The 23,749-nt window shown below is 31.7% G+C and overlaps 1 protein-coding gene across 29 annotated transcripts in view; it reads left to right on the plus strand.

The window, feature by feature from the left end:
- Positions 1–23,749, plus strand: part of trol (terribly reduced optic lobes) — a 1,284,884-nt gene that overhangs the window by 1,055,388 nt on the left and 205,747 nt on the right. For 21 of the 29 annotated variants that reach the window (XM_081736791.1, XM_081736768.1, XM_081736772.1 and 18 more), the window contains 4 exons: positions 2,223–2,345; positions 7,325–7,432; positions 14,906–15,016; positions 21,330–21,446. In XM_081736791.1, coding sequence (XP_081592917.1) covers positions 2,223–2,345; positions 7,325–7,432; positions 14,906–15,016; positions 21,330–21,446 — 459 coding nt within the window. The remainder of the gene's footprint in view (positions 1–2,222; positions 2,346–7,324; positions 7,433–14,905; positions 15,017–21,329; positions 21,447–23,749) is intronic. The other 8 variants (XM_081736787.1, XM_081736788.1, XM_081736792.1 and 5 more) reach the window with 5 other exon arrangements.

Here is a 23,749-nt window from a genome sequence, read left to right on the forward strand (position 1 = left end):
TTTTTATGAAACAGGTAGACCTAGCTTCTTTATTATTTATTCTTAATGTCCTTTTACTTATACCTTAAACCCGGAACAGCCGAAGCAAATAAACCCATAAGCTAGAATGCTATACTTGATCAATGCAGGGGTGTATACCTACTTTTAGGCCACCCTGTATAACACACTAATTTGTAGTTATGAGTGAATTATTCAACTCAATATTATTTTTAGTGGATAAACTCATTTCCGGCTAAAATTGTGTAAAAGCGGTATTTCATGTTTCTAATTTGTTAAAATATATTGATTTGAAATGGAGTGGTGCTTCAGATAGTCACTTCACTTGAAATAAATGTTTGAGTTTCTCTTTTTTTTTTTTTTTTTTTTTTTTTTTTTTTTTTTTTTTTTTTTGTAAGACACTAATTTTACTTCAAATAAATGTTTGCCTTTCTCAGATGTTTTCGGGAAGAATGTTACTTAAAATAGTAATTTCAGTTTAGAAAGTACTTTGCTTGAATTAACATATGAGTCATCCAATCCCAAACGGCTCATGTCCATTTATATCAAATCCCAGAAAACCGAGAAAAACTGTAGGATTGATGTGTTTTGGAGAACTGGAAATACTTGAGGATGTCAAGTTTTTCACATAAACAAACTGAAGTATTCCTAGTACTACAAAACATGCAGATCGTACATTTTTTCTAAGTTTTCTGTTACTTGCTGTTAATGAACAAGAGCCGTTTTTATCTGGACTACACATATAGTATTGTGCCTACACAATTTATGCAGAAAATGAGTTTTTATTATTTATTTATTTATTTATTTAATGTATCTGCCAATATTACATTTTTATAAAACTAGAAAATTCGAGATGAAATAAATTCTTTCCGGCGTCGTGATTCCGTTCAATGCTCGGCACATTGTACACGTAGCGAAAGTACTTTTTCTTTCAATTCAATTTTTACATCCAAACTTTTATAATAGGTTAACGAATGTGAACGTGCAAGTCTTCAGTAGGTTAAAATGTGCTTAGTAAGCGATAGGTTAACATCGCACTAATATAATGCATCTGTTATATTATTCGTGTGTAGATTCCAGTTTATTATTATTATTATTATTATTATTAAATATTGTACGAAATCTTGATTAAAAATTATACATTTGGAAATATCTAACCAGAATTTTGCAAACACCACTACGTTATGCCATCTTGAGATATTATCTTGCTCGAAAAGAACATAAGAACGGAATTATTATGATTTTGTCGACTATATAAGTAATAAATCGTTTAATATATATAAAAAAAATATACTATTGTCTGTGGTGATCTTCAGCCAAAAGGCAAATAGTTAAAAAAAAATTGAAATGATCGTGTTCATTTACAAGTACGAAAGCGCTTGTTATTAATGAACAGTTATATGTTTTTGCGTGCGATGTTAAATTACTGGAAGCTACCTGCATTAATTTAATTTACCTTTATTTTTTTCCTCGAAATATATATTCTGTGCAGCTCATGTTTATCTTCTGTTTTGTGGTAAGAACTAGCTTTAACTTTGAATTTATTTTGGAAATACTACAACATGTTATCTAACTAATGAGTTGAATAATTTCTATTCTACTTATTGTAATGAGTACAACAAACCTATATTACGACGTATCTAAATGGGATTTTTTTTTTTTTTTTTTTTTACAATAAATGGAAATAAACTTTTGAGCATTGCATGCCATTGGTGCATATACCAATATATAATATACAAATCCGCGATCAGAAGTGCGTACTTACTCCACGCATATTCTCTTAGTTCTTTTTTTTAAAACAGAAAAGAAAGAAGAGAAAGAAAACTTGACATATTTGAATATGAACTTCAACAACTTACAGGAAATAGTATGCTTTACTGAAATTATTAACTTAAATCGAATTTATTTACAAACGTACTTTTGTCAGATGGATATGCAGCAATTTTATCTTTAGACTGCATTTTCCGTGTTGTATATTCGCGTTAAGATACAATAAAAGGATTTTTTTTTTTTACTTAGTGGTAAATATACAGACAAACATATTTCATCTATAGACTTTATGCTATTTAGTTTATTATAGTATAATATTCATAATTTTCTGCTTATTGTAGTGCTCAGTAGATTATACTATTACCTTTTCTTTTTGTTGTGTTTATATGTGTATATAGTGTAAGTAAGTTTTGTTTCTCCCTAATTTGTTTAACATTTCTTTTTCTTTTCTGAAGGCTTAGGGTGTAGACCTGATCTAGAATTCCGTTGCAACGATGGTGTTTGCATAAATAAAGACTATGTCTGCGATTCCATAAAAGATTGTAACGATAACAGTGATGAGCAGAATTGTCCCTCTGGTGTGTGTTTTATAGTTTTTAGTTTGTCTAGTGAATGCATGTGTGTGGCTGTGTGCATGTGTAAATTATTGCTTTCAGTGTTTTGTTTTTTTCTAACTCTCTGTTTGTTTTAATAGAAATTTTGCATCCACATTTAATTTTGAGAACATTTATTGCCAATTTTTGACAACGTAATGTAAAAAGCATTCTTCTATTGATGCATTTTAAATAAAATTTTAAATATCAGTTCGATCAGGGGAGAGAATCACTCTATATCATGAAAATAATCAAACTTGTTTTCAAGATAAAATTGATAATCAATAATTGATTCCTTTAGATTTATCTTCTTCTAATTTCTTTCCATTTTTGCTCTACTGATACAAAATGTATGTATATCCAACATCCATTTGGATATCGTTTTAAAACACCTGTGCATTTGAGAAGATGAGAACACTTTTATGTCTTGTCAAGAAACATCATGGAATAAAGTTCATAAATTTAATGCAGATAGACCACTCTAATTATGGACTCAACATATAGCACAAATTGAATCAGCTATTGAAATAATAATTTAATAAAAAAAATACCAAAATTAATAAAAAGTCTTTAATTTATGTGTGTCTATATGTAGTAATTTTTTGTAGTCTTTTCTGACTTCGATCCTTTAGTTGTCAAAGATCGGCAATATGGTCTTAACAAAAGTACTATAACATCAATGTTTCATACAGAAAGACGTCCCCTCCCCCCTTATTTTTTAAAATTTTTATTTAAGCTACAGTCAGAACTATGAAAGAAGCATACAGAAACTAAGTGTCATATATATATATCAATCATTTAAGAAAACGAGTTAAATGTACTTGACGAATTGTGTAATTAATTTCATTGCATTTAGAATTATTTGAAAAGAAAGGTAAAGTCGAAACTCTCCGTTGTAAAAGAGAACGCGAAGATGAATTTGTTTAAAAGAAGATAAAGAATCTTGAGCATACAGAAACATTTCCCTATTTTTTCTGACATTTTTGTTCTACTTAAATGCTTAAAACAAGGAAATATTTAGATGTTTCTAAAATTTTCAGTACATATGTGTTCAGTATGTGTATGTGTAAAAACATATTAGTTTTACGGTAATATTTTGAATTTTGTCTACACAAATGTAAAAAAATAAAAAATCTGTCCGTTGAGAGAGAAAACGAAATAATTCTCGCTGATCAATTAGTTTGCAGTTACTTTTAAATAAATTAATAATGATCTGAATAAAAGCATTATTACATATTTCCATAATTTATACTTTCGTGCTGACATTTTAAATAATATTTTGAACCAAAATGAGGAGTTTGATAATGAATGAAAGAAAGAATAAAATCTACTTAAAGTTAAAAGTAGTTAAAATAAGTTTATTGCTTTCATTATATTACAAGTCTAACTCGCATAAATTATGTTGTAAGGTACATAACTTCATACTCGAAAATGGAACATTGGTGCCTTGACTATTCTAATCGAACTTCTGTTCTCGTAGTTTTATGTTTGTGTGCCTTTATGAATTTGGTACGAAAATTTTGTTCGTTCTCTATATTTTTGCATGCACGTACCGTGAACAGTCGAACACCAGAAATGAGAAAGATACTTCAAATATGTTATTTTGTCAGTAACGCAGAGCGAATGGATCAATTTTGAGAACTTTATTGTTCGTTAGTTATCTCAAACCAAACCTGAATTGATTCGTTTGCTTTCAGTTTTTGACAAACATATGAGGAGTGAATATTAACTTTTCTGGTGACTTGTATATAAGGTGTGAAGAAAAGTAATATTTATGTGTGTGCGTTTTGCATGTGCTTCTGCTTCATTATTAGTTAAGGAAAATACGAGGGGTAGTCAAGAAATTCCCGGAATTTCGTTGTAACTATTTATTACCACAACGTAGGCACACATGCACTTGATCGCCTTCGAAATAGGCTCCTTGAGAACACACACTCTTGTTCCACCGTTCGTATCATTGCTGGAAATAACGCTGAAAGTCCTGTTTTAGTATGTTCCAAAGTTCAGCCGTCGTATTGGTTTGGATGTGTTCTATGGTCGCAAAACGGTTACCATTGAGGCCCTTTTTGATCTTGGGGAAGAGCCTCAAAGGTAACAGTTTTACCACCGTAGAAGACATTCAAACCAATACGACGGCTGAACTTCGGAACATACTAAAACAGGACTTTCAGCATTATTTCCAGCAATGATACGAACGATGGAACAAGAGTGTGTGTTCTCAAGGAGCCTATTTCGAAGGCGTTCAAGTACATGTATACCTACGTTGTGGTAATAAATAGTTACAACGAAATTCCGGGAACTTTTCGACTGCTCCTCGTATAATTTCACGTAGGAATGTATTTATTTTTCAGTGTTTCAGAAGCTTCCCTTGTTTTCTTGGTTCAATTTTTGTCTTTCTCAAAGTGTATGAGATCATCCAATATAGTAATTTAAACAGAATTCATTAAGTTATTGCATTGACATATAAAAGGAAACTACGTTACTTTTCTCCAATAACATTTCGTCTTCGAATTATTTCATTATTCTTCATCTAGCAGTTCTATATCATTTCACATTATGCTTTCTTTCTTAGGCATTCTCTTTGGAATGACTGTCATCTCTCTTCCTTGTAAAATCTTCCTGTGCATCTCTCAAGCAGTAAAACTTTTTTATGCATATATATATATGTATATATTGGTTGCTCAGAAAGTACATATCATTTCTTTTTTTCCTCTGCATCAGTGACTTCAAAGTGCATGTACTAATTTGATAAGTATAGTATTCCGGAATCATTTGGAATCTCAAAATGAATATCCATTTTAATTAATCATTTCGTTTAGAAAAAAAAAAAAAAGAAAAACTAAGAATACTCTTTTCTAGTTGGTTATTTCATATTTAGAAATGAAGAGTATCCTTTTGATCATTTCTTACAAGAAAATGGAAAATAGTACTTTATGCGCGTAATTTGATCATGTGAATAGAAAATACAGAATGTTATATTGTATATTTCGTACAGAGAAATGAAGAATGCTATTTCTTAATTGATCATTTCATATAGAGAAATGAAGAATATTATCCTCTAAATGATTATTTTGTATGGAAGAAATAAGAATTACTTTCCACTAATTGAACATTTGATAAAACTTTTCTAAGTAAGCAGCACAATAGCACATTTCTAATAGAGCAGTATATTGTGGAAGAAAGAGAAATTACTTTTTAAATGGAATAAACCTAGAAAGTATTGACAGCTATTCTTTTCTAAGAAAATAAGTGCACTTTGACATCTCATCCTTTCACATACTATTTCATCACTTTCAAAAGTGGTTTCACCAAACTTACGATACGAATGCAATTGTATCATTTTGTGAAGAAATCAAAGAGATACAGGATAAAATCTTGAATACTTGTATCCAAAGTGAGGTTCACGGATTTCTGTATATAGATTGAATGTATACTGTCCTTTAACATAATATTTGGATTTCTTCTTACTTTAGCCCGTAAGCTGTGTATAATTATTTTGCATTAGACATTATGTGTTGTTATTGACAAACTTTGACGTAACAATTTAACAATTTTTTAAAGTTTTGGAACGTAGATACTAACAATGCTGGAACAGAAATAAAAACAAAATTACTAATATAGTAAAGATGTGCTAAAGAGAATTAATTAATGATTTTTTTTAGATTCAACCACAAATCAATTCTAACGATTTTCGTATAAGCTGCTGATTGATTTGAAAACTGTAATTTATCAGAAATTGAAAAAAATAATCATCAAGAGAAAAAATATTTAAGAACTTAATTCAAAAAATAAAGTAATTTTTAGTTTACAAAAACGTTAAAAAGTTAACATTGCATTCATAGTACAAGATGCAAACGTATGTATTGAAAATACATTCAAAATATTGAATTTCTTTACTACGTTACGTGATTGCTGTATTTGCTGCTCTCGTCATGCAAGTTACGGTAGTAATGGGTCAGTAAGGAGGTTATAAAACATAAAAATAAAACAACACATTTTCTCATATTTGTTAGTTACTCTGCATTGTAATAATATTTATTTAGCCTTATTTACATCGTAATACTTCTCTTTTCTTCCATTATTCGTCCATATTAATTTAATTGTGCGCACAGGTACATTTCTTTCATAATGTTTTATTTATATTGATTTTTTTATTAATTTCAAATAATCTTCCATATTTCTCTCTTTTTCTATTCGTCTGTAAAATGTGATTGATTTCTATCTCTTTTTATAAATCATTCCTATTAAGAGAGGATTATATGAAAAGTATTTTTCTTTTTTAATGTGTAATCAATTCTTCCATCATTACGGAAAACAGTCAGCTTTCTATAGCTATCGTAAATTTATAAAGATATTTCGAAAGCAGGAATCAAGTTTTCTCTTACTAATGGATTTGGGTACGAAATAACATACGAAATTGGGAATTACGAATCAAGATAGAATACAGTATTAATGAATAATAATAAATTTTGTTAAATTTGGAATTTAACTATTTTTACGTTGAGAATAATGAATCAAACTGAATTAAAAACACAAAGTGTAACTTTTATATTTCTAAGATACATTTGTGCAGATTACGCAATTGCATCGTCCAAATTAAGTGATAATTTTCGTTGAATTCTTACTTATAATTGATTGTCTAATATTTCTAAATTTGGGTAAAACATAACACACAAATAGATAGTATTGTCATTATTGTAGAGACACGTTGTGACATGCTGTAATTTAAAAATTTAAAGGAATGCTTCTTTGATTTATTATTATTATTATCAGTGAAAATAGTTAAATGGCAGGTTTATATATATATATATATATATGGCTTTTATTCCGTTCAAATCTGTACTGACTCTAAACAACTGCAAATAAACAATGCAAGTTTGTTTATTTGGGAGATTGGTTTGGGAAAATACTTGGGTTGTGGTTACGGCGTTTTGTGGACATCATCCATTTACTTTTTGTCATAGTGTGTGGTCCTACGGATATAGTGTGTGGAGATGGTACTTGTGTTGAAAGGTCAAAAGAGTGTGATGGTATTCCTGATTGTGTTGACAGTGCAGATGAAAGAGATTGTGGTAAGTTGGGACGTGGTCCTGTGTGCATATTGTTTGGGTGTGTGTATGCCTGGTCTTTTCAATCGAAATATTTTGCATGTGGTTAATTATATTGATACCTTTTTCTTTTTTAAAAAAATTAACAGTTCTAAGGTATTGCATGTGCTTTTCTTCGGGCCAAAGAGGAGTGTAAAGAACACGATTTCGTGTATTATTTGCATTTATGTGGATAATGCATATCACAATTATTGAGTTCTAGCGTATTGCAAAAATTTTCATATTTCAAATGATTATTAGTAATGCATATAGAGATAAATTCCAAAGTACATATATAGCATCTATCTTTGTAGAAGATAGAATCATCGACATATGCGCTTCAGTGTTGAATTCAAATGTTATTGTCCCGAAGGACACTTGAAAATCCAAAGAATACACAGTTTTCAAAGAAACAGAAGCTTTCCTCTCATAGATTTCTGTTCAAATATAGATAAACTTTTCCTGTTGTTAGGTGAAGCATGCATTTTCCAGTCTCTGGAGACATATCAGAATTCAACATCGGAAAAAAATATATATTTCCTCGTATGTGTATATTTCCCAATGATTTGCTAATGATTGCAACTAATCTCAGCAGTAGAAGCCTACAAATCTCAGATTTACGCTTCGCTCCGTCCCTAAGCTTGTGCTAAAATCACTTTCAACGCCAAATTTGGCATATAAAACGGTACAATTATTGGAAACACAACATCTCGTTCAAGGGCCCAGGAAAAACGATATAAGAAAATGTTTAAAGAAAAAGTAGTAAGTAAAATGACATTTTGAAAGAAAATGTATTAAGGACTAAGGAAATTAATATTGATACAAAATAGTTCTGCGCTCATATTTTAGCAACAATTTTCTTGGAAACCTCTCAGTATCAATTGTGTAAGTGAACTGTTACTGCCTAAATTGGGTGACTATTCAAACAGGAAATTAGAGATGAGTGATAGAGTCGCAGCGAAATTAGCCAAATCATTCAAAGTTATTGATTAAAAATGTCGTCAATATTTGAACCTAACTACACATTATTTATGAATGTCATTCAACATAAGCACTGCTTTCTAAACGAGTAAATTAACGTAATTGATACTTTCAGCATATTCGTGATATGTATAATAAGATAGTGCTTCATAACTCTCCAAGCAGAATGACGTTTCTGCTATTTGGAATCATATAAGGGTGGAGGGTTATAACCACTAATTATAAAGAGATATTGGAAAAGAAGACACATAACGTATTTTGTAATTTTAACAGTAATAGACATAGATGTTTGCCTTGTTTTGTGATTATTATTACTATTATTGGATAAAAGCCAAATATTACAACAGAAAGATAAGTTTCTATTCTCTTTTCCAGGATAAATGTGTTGTTGAGATTTCGTTTGTGTTGATAAAAAAAACTTTGAGTAGTAATATCGCAAAACCACTTTCAAATCCTGTTTACTATTTTAAGGACCAGCAGTTCCTTATTTTATTTATGTTGCGGACCTGCTGATACTACTGTATTGCGATCCAGAAGAGTAAATGAAACAATCATATATATATATTTTTGTCTTCAGTAGACCCACCTTTTTTTTTTCTCTCACTCTATCTGAATATATTCGTCAGTTAAATGATTGACCTTCTCGTCTTTTCGTGCAAAGCTCTTGTGTTCAATTACTGCTGAGAATATGTGAAAATCATGTGCCATATTAATGTATAGGTTTACGTCTCATGCAGACTCAGTACTAGAAAGAAAGGTGAAACCACAAGCAAACCATTTACTTTTGGGTCCATATTAAATCAAATTTTAGGATTAGGTATTATATTATAAGCAGTTACTTATTTAGAGAACTGCAGGGCTCAATTTGTAATATTTGGAAACAGATCCAGGAAAAAAAGTTAAATTTTTGCGGTAACCTCATTGAGAGTAAATGAAACAATCATATATATATTTTTGTCACGAGCACATAGGATATTTGCGAATCACACATTAAGAAACGCTACCATAGGCCAAAGGATATTTCGTTTTAGACATGATTTGAAAACATGATGGAAATTAGAGAGAGAGAGAGAGAAAGTTTCAATTTTGTAATTCTATTCAGGTATGATGACAATACATTTTGCGTGGTGAAAGAAGATAACATCTACTGTGGACGCGACTACCAAATTATGTAGAATTTATTATTTCTATGTTAAGAACTTTAGAACATTTGCGTCCAGTTTTTTATTGCCTCCAAATGTTTAGAAATTACACTTTGCGAATAACAAGTTTAATCACTGTGTAACTAGTGTATCATAATGAATATACAGGGTGTCCGATAAGTCCTTCCCTGATTACAGAAATTGATAACTCAGGCTAGAAATAAGATAGAAATATGAAACTGGTGTTGAATTGTTTACAAACTATACAAGTTTTGGTCACATCAGTACACTTCCACATGAGCACCCTTGGTAGCACGTAGCACATCTAGGCGATATTCAATTTCCATCCACACATTAGCCAACATCACTGGAGGGATCGATGCAACGACTGTGGTTATTCGTTGCTGCAGGGTTTCAAGATCTGGTACACGTGTTCGGTAGACCTCATCCTTGACATAACCCCATAAAAAGAAGTCTAATGGAGTTATGTCAGGAGAGCGTGGAGGCCAAGCTGTTGGTCCATCACGACCAATCCATCGCACAGGAAATGTCCTATCGAGATAGGCACGGACGTCCAAACCTCAATGAGGTGGTGCACCTAACACAGACAAAAACTTTTATAGTTTGTAAACAATTCAACACCAGTTTCATATTTCTATTTTATTTCTAGCCTGAGTTATCAATTTCTGTAATCAGGGAAGGACTTCTCGGACACCCTGTATTAGTAAAATCTTTTTCTTACAATATTGAGGACTCCACAATTCAATCACTAAAATTAACAATTAAAGATCATTTTGAATATTGCTGGTTACTATTTTGGATAATGTATTAAAGTTGCGTGAGTATGTATGTTTGCTTTTAATTTAATCCTTTCTCTGTTGCTTTAACACACTTAACGTTTTCTTGCTTTTATAATAAAAAATATAATTTGTGTTATTGTTATTTTGCTTAACAATTTTCATTTTCCTTCATATCCTTATCATTTACTTCATATATAACATAAAAATACATATGCGTATTTTACAAGTAACTTCAATACGGACTGGCTACATTTAAGTATATTTTACACGAAATAACTACAGTAATTAAATCTGTTACCTGTGCCTTTCAGAACTAATTATTGAAGTATTTAATAATAATAAAAAAAACTGAATTTGCTTTTCAGAAATTTAGAGAATGGAATTCTTTGTGTAACTATAATCACACATATTATCATATATGTTGAGTTAATTTCATAAATCAAAATTACATGTAAAACCTTAGTAACAATGAACATAACCTGTAAATATTTATTTATTTTGCAAAAAGAATAGTCAAATAATACTCCAACATTTTTTCTGCATGTAATCAAGTCTGTCGTAAGCTAGATATATCAATTTTGAATTTACATTAAAAAAAAAAAAAAACATTTCTATTTCTTTTTTAAAATAATAATTTGATGGAAATTTAAAGTACATCTCAAAAATCCGTTATTCTTACACATTTTAACTACCATTTTGAGTTAATTATGTAATAGACATAAATAAATGTATGAATTTGAAATTGATGATTCATATGAAGTAACCATTAAGTTCAAAATATGGATATGTATTTAAAGTCACAGTAAAATTGCCTATCCATCTCATATGTGTTCTTTTGTGCGCAAAATGTAAGCATACTTCCCGTAGATGTAGGGAGAACATAATTATTTGTTTATTACTACTTTCTAGGGCTCGCGGGGGCTCAATGGTAGAGCGTTCACCTCTGGTGCATGGAGTCCCTGGTTCGATCCCATCTCGCGCCAAGTGAACTTTGTGGTGAACAAACACCGTGTGCGTGGGTTTCCTTGGGGTTCTCCCGTTTCCTTCCATTTTCTTCATTCCACCATTTCATTTATTTCTCATCATCACCGTCTCCTTTAGTCTAATCGGCATAACCGTGGGATGTAAAACAAAGATTTCATTTCATTTTTTCTATTACTAGTTTGGTTGGACCAAAGTTTTCATTAGAAAAACGTGAATTGAAATGGATATGCGTTTTTGGTTGTGACTTACATAAGCACAAACAAAAATTTGAATTGTGTTTTAGCTTTGACTGCATGCCTTTCTTATTTGGACTACCGTTGTGAAATTTATAAGCGATTGGATTGGTTTCAGCTACATTACTCCTATCATATTTTATTATCTGTTTTTAAATGCAAAAAGCTTCTTTTATATCCTTGTTTCGGTCACACAGATATTTGTTAACATTGTTAACTTAATAAAATTAACACCATAAATTTTCTACCTAACATTTGGAGTGATTATATAACTTACTAACGAGTATTTTAGTTTTTATTGTTTTGTTATGCGATTTGAGAGTATAATTAATCGTATTAACTCAATTTTATTTGTGTAAATATTTATACATTTCTATCAATTTTAGTAATATAGTTATATTTATGAAGGATTAAATAATTTATTCAAATTTTGCTGAAGGAACAAGATGTACATAGTTTACTATAAAAAATTAAGAATTAATGAAAACATTTAACTATTTTTATTTAGAAGTAAATAGTCTGAAAATTACAATTATTATTATAATGAAACATATTATATGATTATTTAACATCATTCATTAATTCTGCTTTGTCATATAACACTTCCCTCTTGTGTGAGTCTGGTTATACATGTGTGTATCTGTGAGGACGTACTCAGTCGAAAGAATATTGGCAATTAGAACACACTACTTAAGGACTCTAGAATGAAATACTAAAATATACGAGAATCTTATAGAAAGTAGTATCCTTTTAAAACTGAAAACGAACTGTGCGGAATATTACTAGTAACATGTGCAGTACTTTTAGGATTGTGCTGCTGTTACGAATATACTGCATGTGTCTCCGTTAGGAGGAGAACAACAATAAATACAATCTGCTCAGAAGTGGCTCGTGAGGGAAATTACACTGGTAAAAATTAAAGGTTTTATCGCTTGGAATTATGGGAACAAAAGTTACTTAATGTATTAATTTTTGTATATGACAATTTTCTTCTTTTAGTTTCAAGCAAAAAGGCTTTTAATTTTTATCAGTGTTATTTCCCTCACGAGCCGCCTCTGAACGTGTTACTTAAGATTTTTTTACATATAAAATATATAAATAGATAAAGTATCTGATCCAGCAGAATAAATAGTATTATATATTATTGACAATGAACGATTCACTTTTTGGCGCTATTTTTTAAATTGATTTTTCTCGAAAACTACGCAGATGATTTATCCTCAAGCATATCACTTTCTACCGAGTGATATACGTATACCCGTGTTTGGACAATATTATAGTCAGGTTTTAGAGTTAATTATAATTGTAGGGTGTATATATCAGTAATCGTTATTTTGATAGTGTTACAATGAAAAACATAATGAGGATTACTTCAGTAGCATTTTAATAGGTGGCGTGGTTATAACAAAGTATTACTTTTTAGGCTTACGAAAAAAAAAACCCTTTTTCTCGAATATTACACATGAGAGTTGACATTTAACCATATCATTTTGTACAGTTTAATGAGGTCTACCGATTGGTATGTAACTGATTTTTGAACATTTTTTCCCCTTATATGGAATTTTTTCTGTTAGACAGAAGTGTAATGAGTGCAAAAGTGCAAGTACGCTGACATTCGTCGCGTTTTATTGGTTCTATCTGGTTTTAATGAACTTTGCAGATGTCAACGCGCAACTTTGCTTAGACCCTATATGCAAACACCATAAAATATCCCATAGACCACATGTTATTTGCATTGTCTTTTTTTTTTAAAAAAAAAAACTTGTTTCCTACACAAAAAACACTCCAAATTTTAAAAAATCAGTTTGATCGGAAAAAATGGTGTGTTAAAGGGTTAATTCCACTACTTCATTAATTCTCATCATCACCATCTCCTTTAGCCAACACGACATAACCGTGGGACGCAAAACTGAAAATTTCATTTCACTTTTCCATGTCAAACACTTTGAACACATAAACGCCTAATCATACATTATAGTCATTCCAAGAAATAATAAAACGAAGAGAAATAAATATTTAAATAAATTTGCGACATTTTACTCCTTTCAAACTAACAGATTAAAATTCGCTGAACACGGTGTCCTACAACGTAGAAAATATTAAGAGGTACATTGGTAGGAGTACCTTATTACATATTCACAGCTGAGATTGTTCACAGCTTATAAATACATTTGTTACTTGTATCTTATCTTGTATCTTATTACTCAAATCCGTAACGATTTTTACAATAGTTGGTGTTACTTAATTTCATAGCCCTACCGATCAAGGCTGAAATGTACATCTTTCTAAAATAGCTTAATACCTTTTCAAAACGTAATATAAACTTAATCAAAATAACATCGAAATAAAATGCAGAATCACATATTATTAATACTTGAATCTCAGGTACGTTTCAGCTCACAGCTTCGTAACCCTGACATAAATCAAATAATTAATAGGCTATATACCCCCCCCCCCCTCATAGCCACTCTTATTTTAGTACACTAAGTACATATACTTCCTTGATATACATTATAAAACTAAGCACTCAAACTCAGTCAGCTCCACTTCTAATGTATTCAGTTGTTATTCATTATGCTTCCTGCTCCACTCGCATTTTTTCCTTTCGAAGACTCCGTCAATTTCGTGAAAATCAGCGTTCAGTACGTGATATCCCAGTTTAATTCCTGATGGTACTCTCATATATTTTTGTATTGTAAAAGACTTTATATTATTTTAAACGAACGTTTCGTGAGGGAAGACGAAAGCCACATTCTGGATGCAAGTCGGATAGCTGGGAGCTACTCAGTTCGAACTTTGAAACCATTTGTTTCTTTACGTGGTAACGTGTTGGAGCATTTAATCTACTGTCACACATGATTGTTAGTGGTGTCTTTTTATATATATATATATATATATATATATATATATATAACCGAAGCTATTTTATAATAAGAAACACTTCAGAGCTAAGCTAAAGAAATCATACAGTATTTTTCTGAATGAACTGGCAGCGGAAATATATGACAAGGAAATGCAGAAGCTTGCCATATAGTGTACTACGATATTATTCAAGAGGGAACCATAGCTTAACATTTTGTACATATAAAATAAAAAATTCTTGCTAATATATCCTTTATGCTCAGTTTTCAGTTCTAAAATCGATATTATTTTCTGGATGATTTTGGTATATGCATCCGCAGTTTCAAATAATAATTTAACTTTCAAGAGACTTCACCCCTCTCCCGCGTCTCCAGAGAAATTCTGAGTACGCCCTCATGTGTATGCGTGAAGCGCTTTTGTGTCATGTGCCTTTGCTTTGTTCATGCCTTTCTTAAGGGTTGTGTGATCCTGGGGCATTTCGGTGTGAGGACAATACTTGTATTGATGCTGAAAGAAGGTGTGATGGTTTCCGAGACTGTTCTGATGGATCAGATGAATTGGATTGTGGTATGTAGCTATTTGAATTACATGATGATAATTTTCATTTATTTCCCTTGTAAATTATGTATATAGATCTTTAGTATTTCTTCCATTGACTCCCCAAGATATCAGTACTTGAGGTTTGATGTAAGTTTATAATCTGAACGTATATAAAAAAATAAAACAGACGTTTATCCACACGACATTTAATAATTGTTCGCAGAACCAGGCTGTATATTATATCAAAGCAACTCTTTTATCAGATAAATACATGCTTTTTGTTGGAATATGAGATTGGTATAAAGTGCTTACGAATGTGACAATGACTGTTGCTAAGGAAAATGGGAGTTAGTATGTGCAAATAAAATGCAAATAAGATACAGTTTGAAGATAGATTGATTTTTATTTATTTATTGAACAAATTCTCAGATACAGCATAACTTTGCCATTTTACACAGGGAAAAGTTAACAAAAGAAAGAAAAAAATAAGACCACAATAACAACAACAACATAAAACAGTGTCAAAAAAGAGTGTAAAAGTAATATTATTCCGTCAAAACTCGTTTAATTGCTCTACCAAACACCGGGTAGCTCGAAAAAATGTCCACATCAGTTGTAACTTTGTGATTCGATAGTAGTGGAAGATTATAAATGTTAAGAAATACGATTGTGATTGGAAGATATGTTAAGATAATGAGTTTGTGAATGATATAGATTTAAGAGATTCAGAAGATAGTCAAGGCACAGATTAAGGATAAATAGATAAAGTAATATATTGTGTTTTTTTGGTTATAGAAGAATTTTGATAGTGTTGCAATAGTCATATACTTTGTGTATCACAAAGATTATAGAACATGACCTCTTTCTCTTTTTTATTAGAATCAAATTTATTAACATTTATAATCTCGTACGTAATCTTCAATCACAAAATCAATTTATCTGCAAGCTTTATCTTATTTGCATTCTATTTGCACATACTAACTCCCATTCTCCTTAGCAACAGTCAGTGTCACATTCGTAAGCACTTTGTAGCATCTCATCTTCCAACACTCTTTTGTGTATTCATTATTTTCGTATACATTTCTATAGTTCATGTATATCTACATTGCATGAATGACGAGTTACATTCCAGTAACTTGATAATCGATGATTGAAGTAAAGATGTATTTTATAGCAGTCATTTCCAACTGGATGCTCTCTGACGTCACAGTTTACTGTCCGTATTCTCAGTAAATCGCACAGAGAGCAAGGAGCAAACAGCAAACCTAGCGTTGATAGAAGACTGATAAGGGTAAACAGGTGTAATCCATGGTTTTGTAGATACATTTCTCTTGAATTCATGACTAATCGTACATTGACAGCACCAGTTTTATTTCATTGCAACTATTTCGTTCCCTCCCCTTCTTTTGCTGAAACTGTTCTCTCTGGCCTGGCCTTGATCGTAAAAGCTCTCTCCTACTGCGTACATCGGGCAATTGGAAATTACTGTATTAAAGCATACATGAATCAAATATATCAATATGGAGAAAATGTTTGTTGCTAGACTGTCAACGCCATAAATGTAAAGATGCTACAGTATTATTGATCGGTATTCATAAATAATGAATACAATGTATCCATATAATTATCTTATAAAGTTTAGAACTAATTGGCAGCACAATACTTTAATGTAAACAAGGACCAGTGTCAACTGTATACCAGGTGAACGATTTTGGTTTGTATGATTTTTTTGTAGAAATGTATATTGAAACTGGAAATAGTAATAGATTTCTTACACTTCCTGTTTTAATAGAAAGATTAGGACACTTTCGGATATATCCGTGGGACGCTTAATCAATTGCAGGCAACTACTTTTCGCCATCTGTTACCGCTTTTAAATTATAATGATCAATGTTAAAACTGGCAGTGGGTGATTTCTGCCACTTCCGGTTTGAATAGAGAGTCAAGAGAGAAGATGGTAGCATTTCTTAGAGCGGTAAATCGATCCAAAAAAGGAAAAAAAATAGCTTCTCGCTATTTCTTTCATTTTTGCTATATGTAGACCAATATTAAAACCAGAAGTTGTAGTGAATTTCTATCACTTGCGGGTGTAATAGAGACTTAAGAATGGAAATAAAACGTATCCTATGGACCTGCAATACTTAATCAATTACAGGAATTTTTTTCTCACTATCTGTTATCATTTTGTTCTATTGTAATCAACATAAAAAAACTGGAAATAGTTTGATGTTTGCAACTCTCGGTTTGAATATCATCTCCATCAACTTACGCGATTCCTGACTTTTGACCTTTTACATCGTGGCTAGAATCGATGGTAATCCATCAAGTAGTTTTTGAGATTTTTGTCTCTCGAACGAACGGACATACGAACAGATAGGATAAATTTCTAAAGGTGTTTCGGTTGATAAGTCAAACTCTTTAAAAAAAAATATCGACGTGTCTACATCACAATTCTCAATACGCTTTCACAAACATTCTACCAGGTTATTTTGAATTCCCTTTAAATAAAACAAAAAGGTCCAAAGAAACCGTTGCAGTGCTCACCCTCTCCCGAAAATAGTGTGAGATCACGGATTATTGGACCAGTAACCTCAGATTTTAGAAATTCCCCTTTGGGCACTGTTCATTTGATTTCAGACCCAAGTAGTTGTAATACCCATTTTTATAAGGTCTCTTTCTCCCTATGAAAATCCTATTACTGAACAGTATTGTATACCGCTATTTACGTTCCAAACGTTTATTACCGGTATATAGTTGGAGATCACAGTAAGTTAGTCCCCCTCCCCCACCTTTATTTATTTATTTATTTGCTCTGTTAATCAAATGTGATTGATAGTAAAGCAGAAAATAACTTTCCTTGTATCAAAGGTTAGTTTCGATTCCGTTATAATAAAAAACATATTACGATTAATACAATTTTAGTAACAAATTCAGGAGTGTGCCCACAAGAAATTTGTTGTAAAGCCTACTCTGGAAATTCCTGAATATTTTGAACATCATTATCCCGAGTGCATTATTTTAAGTGAGTGAACGTAATTGTGTTTGCTGTAAGCAATGCCTTAGACAAAATTTAAATAGAAAAGAACCAGTTTTGAATATGGAGTTTAATTACTTTATTTATTTATTTATTTATAACAATAAAGCAATGAACATAAGCAACATACACAAGCATATCTATCAGACCGTGATATTTTTAATTAATTATTTTAGAGTCATTTCTTCAAGTTTAGCAAAAATTTTGTTTAAATCCTATATAAAGATTCTTGAAAAATTTTCAAAATTTTAAGTAAACGCAGAGATCTCACTGATCGGGAAGACCTGGAAAAGTCAGGAAATTCATTTTACTCGTAAAAAGTCATGGAACAGTCGGAGAATTTCATGAAAAACTGAAAAATTCTGGGAAAATAAGAGAATTTTAACTAATTTAAGGATTTTAATTTTAAAACCCATTGTTTTAAATCTCTATTTTGTTACAGGAACAACTTACCCAGCTGTTTGGTAGGAAGTATTTTATAAAATAAATTGGTCTGTTTTGCAAAATTTCTTTGCCTATATATGCACTATATATACACTTTGAACATCTACATGTACACTCATGTCCAAAATGATTGTCGCATATCTTTAACTGTCTTCTTGTAAGAATATAAGTTGATAATGATTTTGTATGGTACTTTTAATACTAATACTATGTGTATAATCGGGAAATGTATATTTGTAATAAATTTCATAGGAAAAAAATTATAAATACGCAAATTAGAATGAGTAAAACAAAATGTTGCTAAATGGAAAAGAAAGTTTTATTTTCGTTTTATTGTTCTTATTTACTTCTCTTTTGACATGAAATTTGCCACATACATGTCTTTGCCGATTATACACATACTAACATTATAAGAAATACCGGGTAAATTCGTTATCAAATTATATTCCTACAACAACATATTTATAGACATGCGACAATAATTTTGGACATGAGTGTTCATAGTAGAAAAGGACTTCTTGATCAGAAAGAAAATAGAATTGCTTCTTTTTACATTATATATAGACCTGGAAATGTAGTTACCTGGAAAAGTCAGGGAATTCGTGCCCACTAAATAAGCGGATTTGCTAGCATAGAAATAGAAATGGAATTTTGTTGTGTTCAACACGTTTGTGTTATACAACATTAAACGGTGAATTTATCTTAACTTGCAACGGAAAATACTTAGTTATTTAAGAATTAAAAGGAATCTTTCCAAATCTGTTGTTGTTTCACAACGTACAAATATTTCCAAGAAACATTTTTCTTTAGAGGAGGGGGAAGAAGAGATGGTAGCTCAGTGATAGAGTGCTCATCTCTTGAGCGTGGAGTCACTAGTTCGATTCCAGCTCATGCTAGTGGGATTTGAGGTGGATATACGCGATGTTTTAGGTTTTCTGTGGGTTCTTCTGTTTTCTTTTGCTTTCTTCACTCAATTATTTCGTCTATTATCATCATCATCTTTAGAACAAACTTGTACTCGAATCTAACATGCTGTCAATTCTAATGCGTACTTGATTCAAGAAGCAAAATTTAGTCAAGAAAAATGCGCATTACATTCGACTAGATGCTTTATTTGATCATCGAGTGATAAACGTGTTGAATATGGACACGTTTATCATTTAGTACAGTGTGTATTGCAACACTTTGTAGAAAAATTATTTGTTATTGTTGCTTCCCTCCAAAAAAGCAGTTCAGCTCCATGTTACGTATTTAAACTTTTCGATTACAGTTCTCTCTTTAGTATTCCCGACTCTTCACGAAACAAATAATCTTTGGTTTGGAAGAAACATATGATGTGCTTAACTTAAATTCATATATGAATATTTTACAGGAAATGGAAAAGACGCTACCTTACTTTGATCTTTAAATTCTGCAGAATATCTGAGCTGTATTTGCTCACAGAAAGATTCATCTTACTGTAAGGATTGTCGTTATGCTTTACGGTTACCTCGTAATGCTAATTGTACTATAGAATACTGAATCCCATTAGTATCAGTTGACATTATCTTAACAACACGTCACGAGTCATGAGCATTGCCAGAAATGTTTGCAAAAAGGCTTTAAGATAAAACTGTTCGTTTTTCTCCTTTGCATGCGTCTTGTTTCCAGTACATTGTGTTACATATAAATTTCTGAGCCCACCTGATGATCTTTGTATTAAAAAAAAAATCTATTTCACAGTTTTTGTATTCTTATTTTATTAATTGCGGATAAAGTTTATGTTTTCAATATTTTCTATCATGAAATTTATCGAACAGTTAAAACTATGCTATAACATATATATATACACACACCTCACCCTCTTCTCTCTTTTCTATGTTCATCATAGTGAATTTGTTGAAGCGAATGACAGTGGTTTAAAAGAAAAGCATCACCCTTAGGGCTAAAATTTTGAAAAAGTCTATCCCATAAGAGCTTGCTTCAAGTGATAACTCGCCATTGTATTATGTAGAAATTACCCTGTTCTAAAGCTAGATTTTGCCTAATGATACACTGTCAAATTTGGATATCTAAAATTTGATTTTACGTAATAGATCGTTTCAAACCATCAGTTGTTTTATGAATTTATTAATTAGTGTTGATGCAGAATAGTTGATAAAAAGACTAACAAATGATTATTTCTTACTATGTTTTGAATTTTAATACAAAAAAAGTATTATTTTGTATAGCCAGTAAATAATGGAAAATATGGTGGTGTATATTGAAGATTTGCAATATTCGACATCTTCATCATTATAATGATGCTGAATTCGACTCACTTTCATCGTTCTCTCGCTAATATGCTAACCATATTTTTTTGTATTTACACACACATTATAAGGACAAATAAAGATGTTATATATGCTTATAGTTTGTACATTTTAACTTCTGACGTCAAAACTGCTAGGTACAAGTGTTTTAGTTGTTATGTTTTATGTTTACCTTGGTTATAGTTTACAGTTGGGTAACTACTTCACTTACATTTTCACTCACTAGAGAATGAAAGTAGACGTTTCTTCCATTCATATTCCTTCTGTTAACTGAATATAAAGTTTATTATTATTATTATTATTCCTCAAAGAAATGTCAGCTATTACGTTATGGATGTGATAATATTCTCTGAAAAAAATATCCTCAAAGGAATATGCAAACTTTGGTTTGATTGTATGGTTTAAGTAAGAAGAAAAACAATTGTTCGACTCTATTTTTGTGTTACTGTACTCTATTACCGTAAATCCTAATTATGTTTTTCCTCTTGTCAATATTTTTTATATTATTATATTAATATTTCTTTTTTTTTTTTAATGTTAAAGTTTATTAATGCGTAATCACACTTTACAGCTGGTTGCAGAGCTAATGAATTCAGATGTGATGATGGAACGTGCATTTCTCAAGTTTTGAGGTGTAACCGAAATCCTGAATGCAGAGACGGTAGTGACGAACGAAATTGTCCAACAGGTAAGCTTATTGACAGAAGAGAAACAAGAGACTAGAAAGCAACTATTAGAGACTATTAGAATATGAAAGAAAATAATAGACTGTATCCATTTCTTTTACATCGTGAGGCATTAAGCGTATATATGAGTCAGTAAATGAAGTCGAACCGAATACTATCCAGTGGAAGAATAATATGTTTTTGTTGTTTGATGATCGTGGTATATTGTTAATTGACTTTCTGGAACGGTAAAAGATAGTCAAGGCCAATAGGTGATCAGAACCATGGCGAGTCTACGTCGTACAAATCAAACTACCCGAATTAAAGGCGTGTTGTTCCCACAATAATATGGTCCATATACAGTAATTCAATAGTGATCATGTGGAAACAACACTTTCACTAAGGAATAATATATTACCAGTTCTGTATGGTGCTAGTCTGTCACTGGCAGACTTTTATGACTGGTTTGTTCAAAATGACAGAGTGAGTGAGGAAGGAAGAGTTAATGAAAGTGACAGTGAGGGGCAGCTAACCTCCTACTATAGTACCAAATTTAGTAGTTAACTGCGAAGGGGACAAATGTCTTGTTTCATTTTGGCATATTTTGACTTTTTCTTTGTCGGGTTTCATTTCATTAACTCAAATATGTACAGTCCGCAGCAAAAAACCTGGAACATGAGCATGCAAGTTTATTGTGAACAGTGGCGTAGCAATAAGGTAGGCAGGGTAGGCATTGCCTACGGGCGCAGTGAGTTTCGGTATATTGGGGGCGCCCCAGGTTTTTAATAAAAGAGCAAATTATATAACTGGAGCCCCAAGTTTTTCGGTCTTCATTTCGGAACATGACAAGAATAAAAATTCCTGCTCACTTCGATCACAGTTTATTGCATTTGCGTATCAAATTATTGGCATAATTATAGATGGCCATACATGGGGTCTATTCGGTGGGTGAGGGGGGCGCTACTAGGGATTTTGCCTACGGGCTCCAAAGATTATTGTTACGCTACTGATTGTGAAACTACGCCTGACAGCCCAGAAATCAACATAACGTCTAAGTGGCACGAATCACGTCAGGAGAAACCTAGACGTCTTCCCCTGCACACTTATTTTGGAGCAAAAGACTTCGTCGTTTCACAATAAACTTACATGCTCATGTTGCAGGTTTTTTGCTACGGACTGTACATATTTTACGGAAGGGACTTTGGTGAGAAATATAAAAACCTCAAGCAAAAGAAATAAATACAGTAGACTCCCGAGTGTCCAGCGTAATGTGGCGGAACTGCAGGCCGGAGAACAAAAAAGCCGGATAGGCTGGAGTTCTATGTACTCCTTTCTTTGCGTAATTTATACTCCATAGTCACTACAACTTTCTCGTTTATTACCATTTTCAAATCTTCACTGTAGTACATTTAAGAAAACATTAAACATACCCCAAGAACAATTTACGAATACAATACTGTACATGGTGTACAGTTATAATCAGGAACAGCGGCAAGCGTACCTGTATTGAGGTCCATTACACACTGACGAAATAATGAACAAGGAGCAGAACACTGGTCTTTTCCTGCCACAACTTGTCTTTTGCACATGACACGTAGGGCATTTTCGCCGATCCCAAGAGGTTCGTCCAATACATGGCTGAAGTAGCACTCTTATTGACCACATACAGATGACGTCACAAAAATTCAAGTTCAACTTGCTACTATGCGTGTTGCTTTCGTTTCTATGTTTTGTGTATGTGCGTGTTTAAAAACAGAGAGAGGAGATTATCAATATTATTACTTGTGAAATTGTGAGCACCATCAGCTAATATTGTCTCTGTGATTTAAGAAAAATGTTAAAATTGCAGTCAATAATAACATTCATGTGAAGTGCGTTTTATAACACTTTTATTTGGACGAAGACTTATTTAAGGATAATTTATTTGTACCGCGTAAGAAGTGAACATAAATCAAGAATTATAATGCAATGTATTTCACAAATAATAATATTGATAATCTCCTCTCTCTGTTTTTAAACATTCACACACACAAAACAGAGAAACGAAAGCATCAAGGATAGTAGCAGATTGAACTTGAATCTTTGTGACGTCATCCTTACGTGGCCAATAAGAGTGCTACTTCAGCCATGTATTGGACGAACCTCTTGGGATCGGCGAAAATGCACACGTAGGAGGATCATAGCAGACGCCCGGTTCCAATGCCTTGGCAATGTTGCCAGTGTAACACATTGCCTTCCTCATTTAATTATGATAAAAAGAAAACTAGGCCGAATAGTCGCGAGCCGGATACTTGGGAGTGTACTGTAATACATATAAATGGTAAAA

This window comes from Thermobia domestica, chromosome 13 (assembly GCF_964235325.1).
Source record: "Thermobia domestica chromosome 13, izTheDome1.hap1.1, whole genome shotgun sequence".
Taxonomy (NCBI): domain Eukaryota; kingdom Metazoa; phylum Arthropoda; class Insecta; order Zygentoma; family Lepismatidae; genus Thermobia; species Thermobia domestica.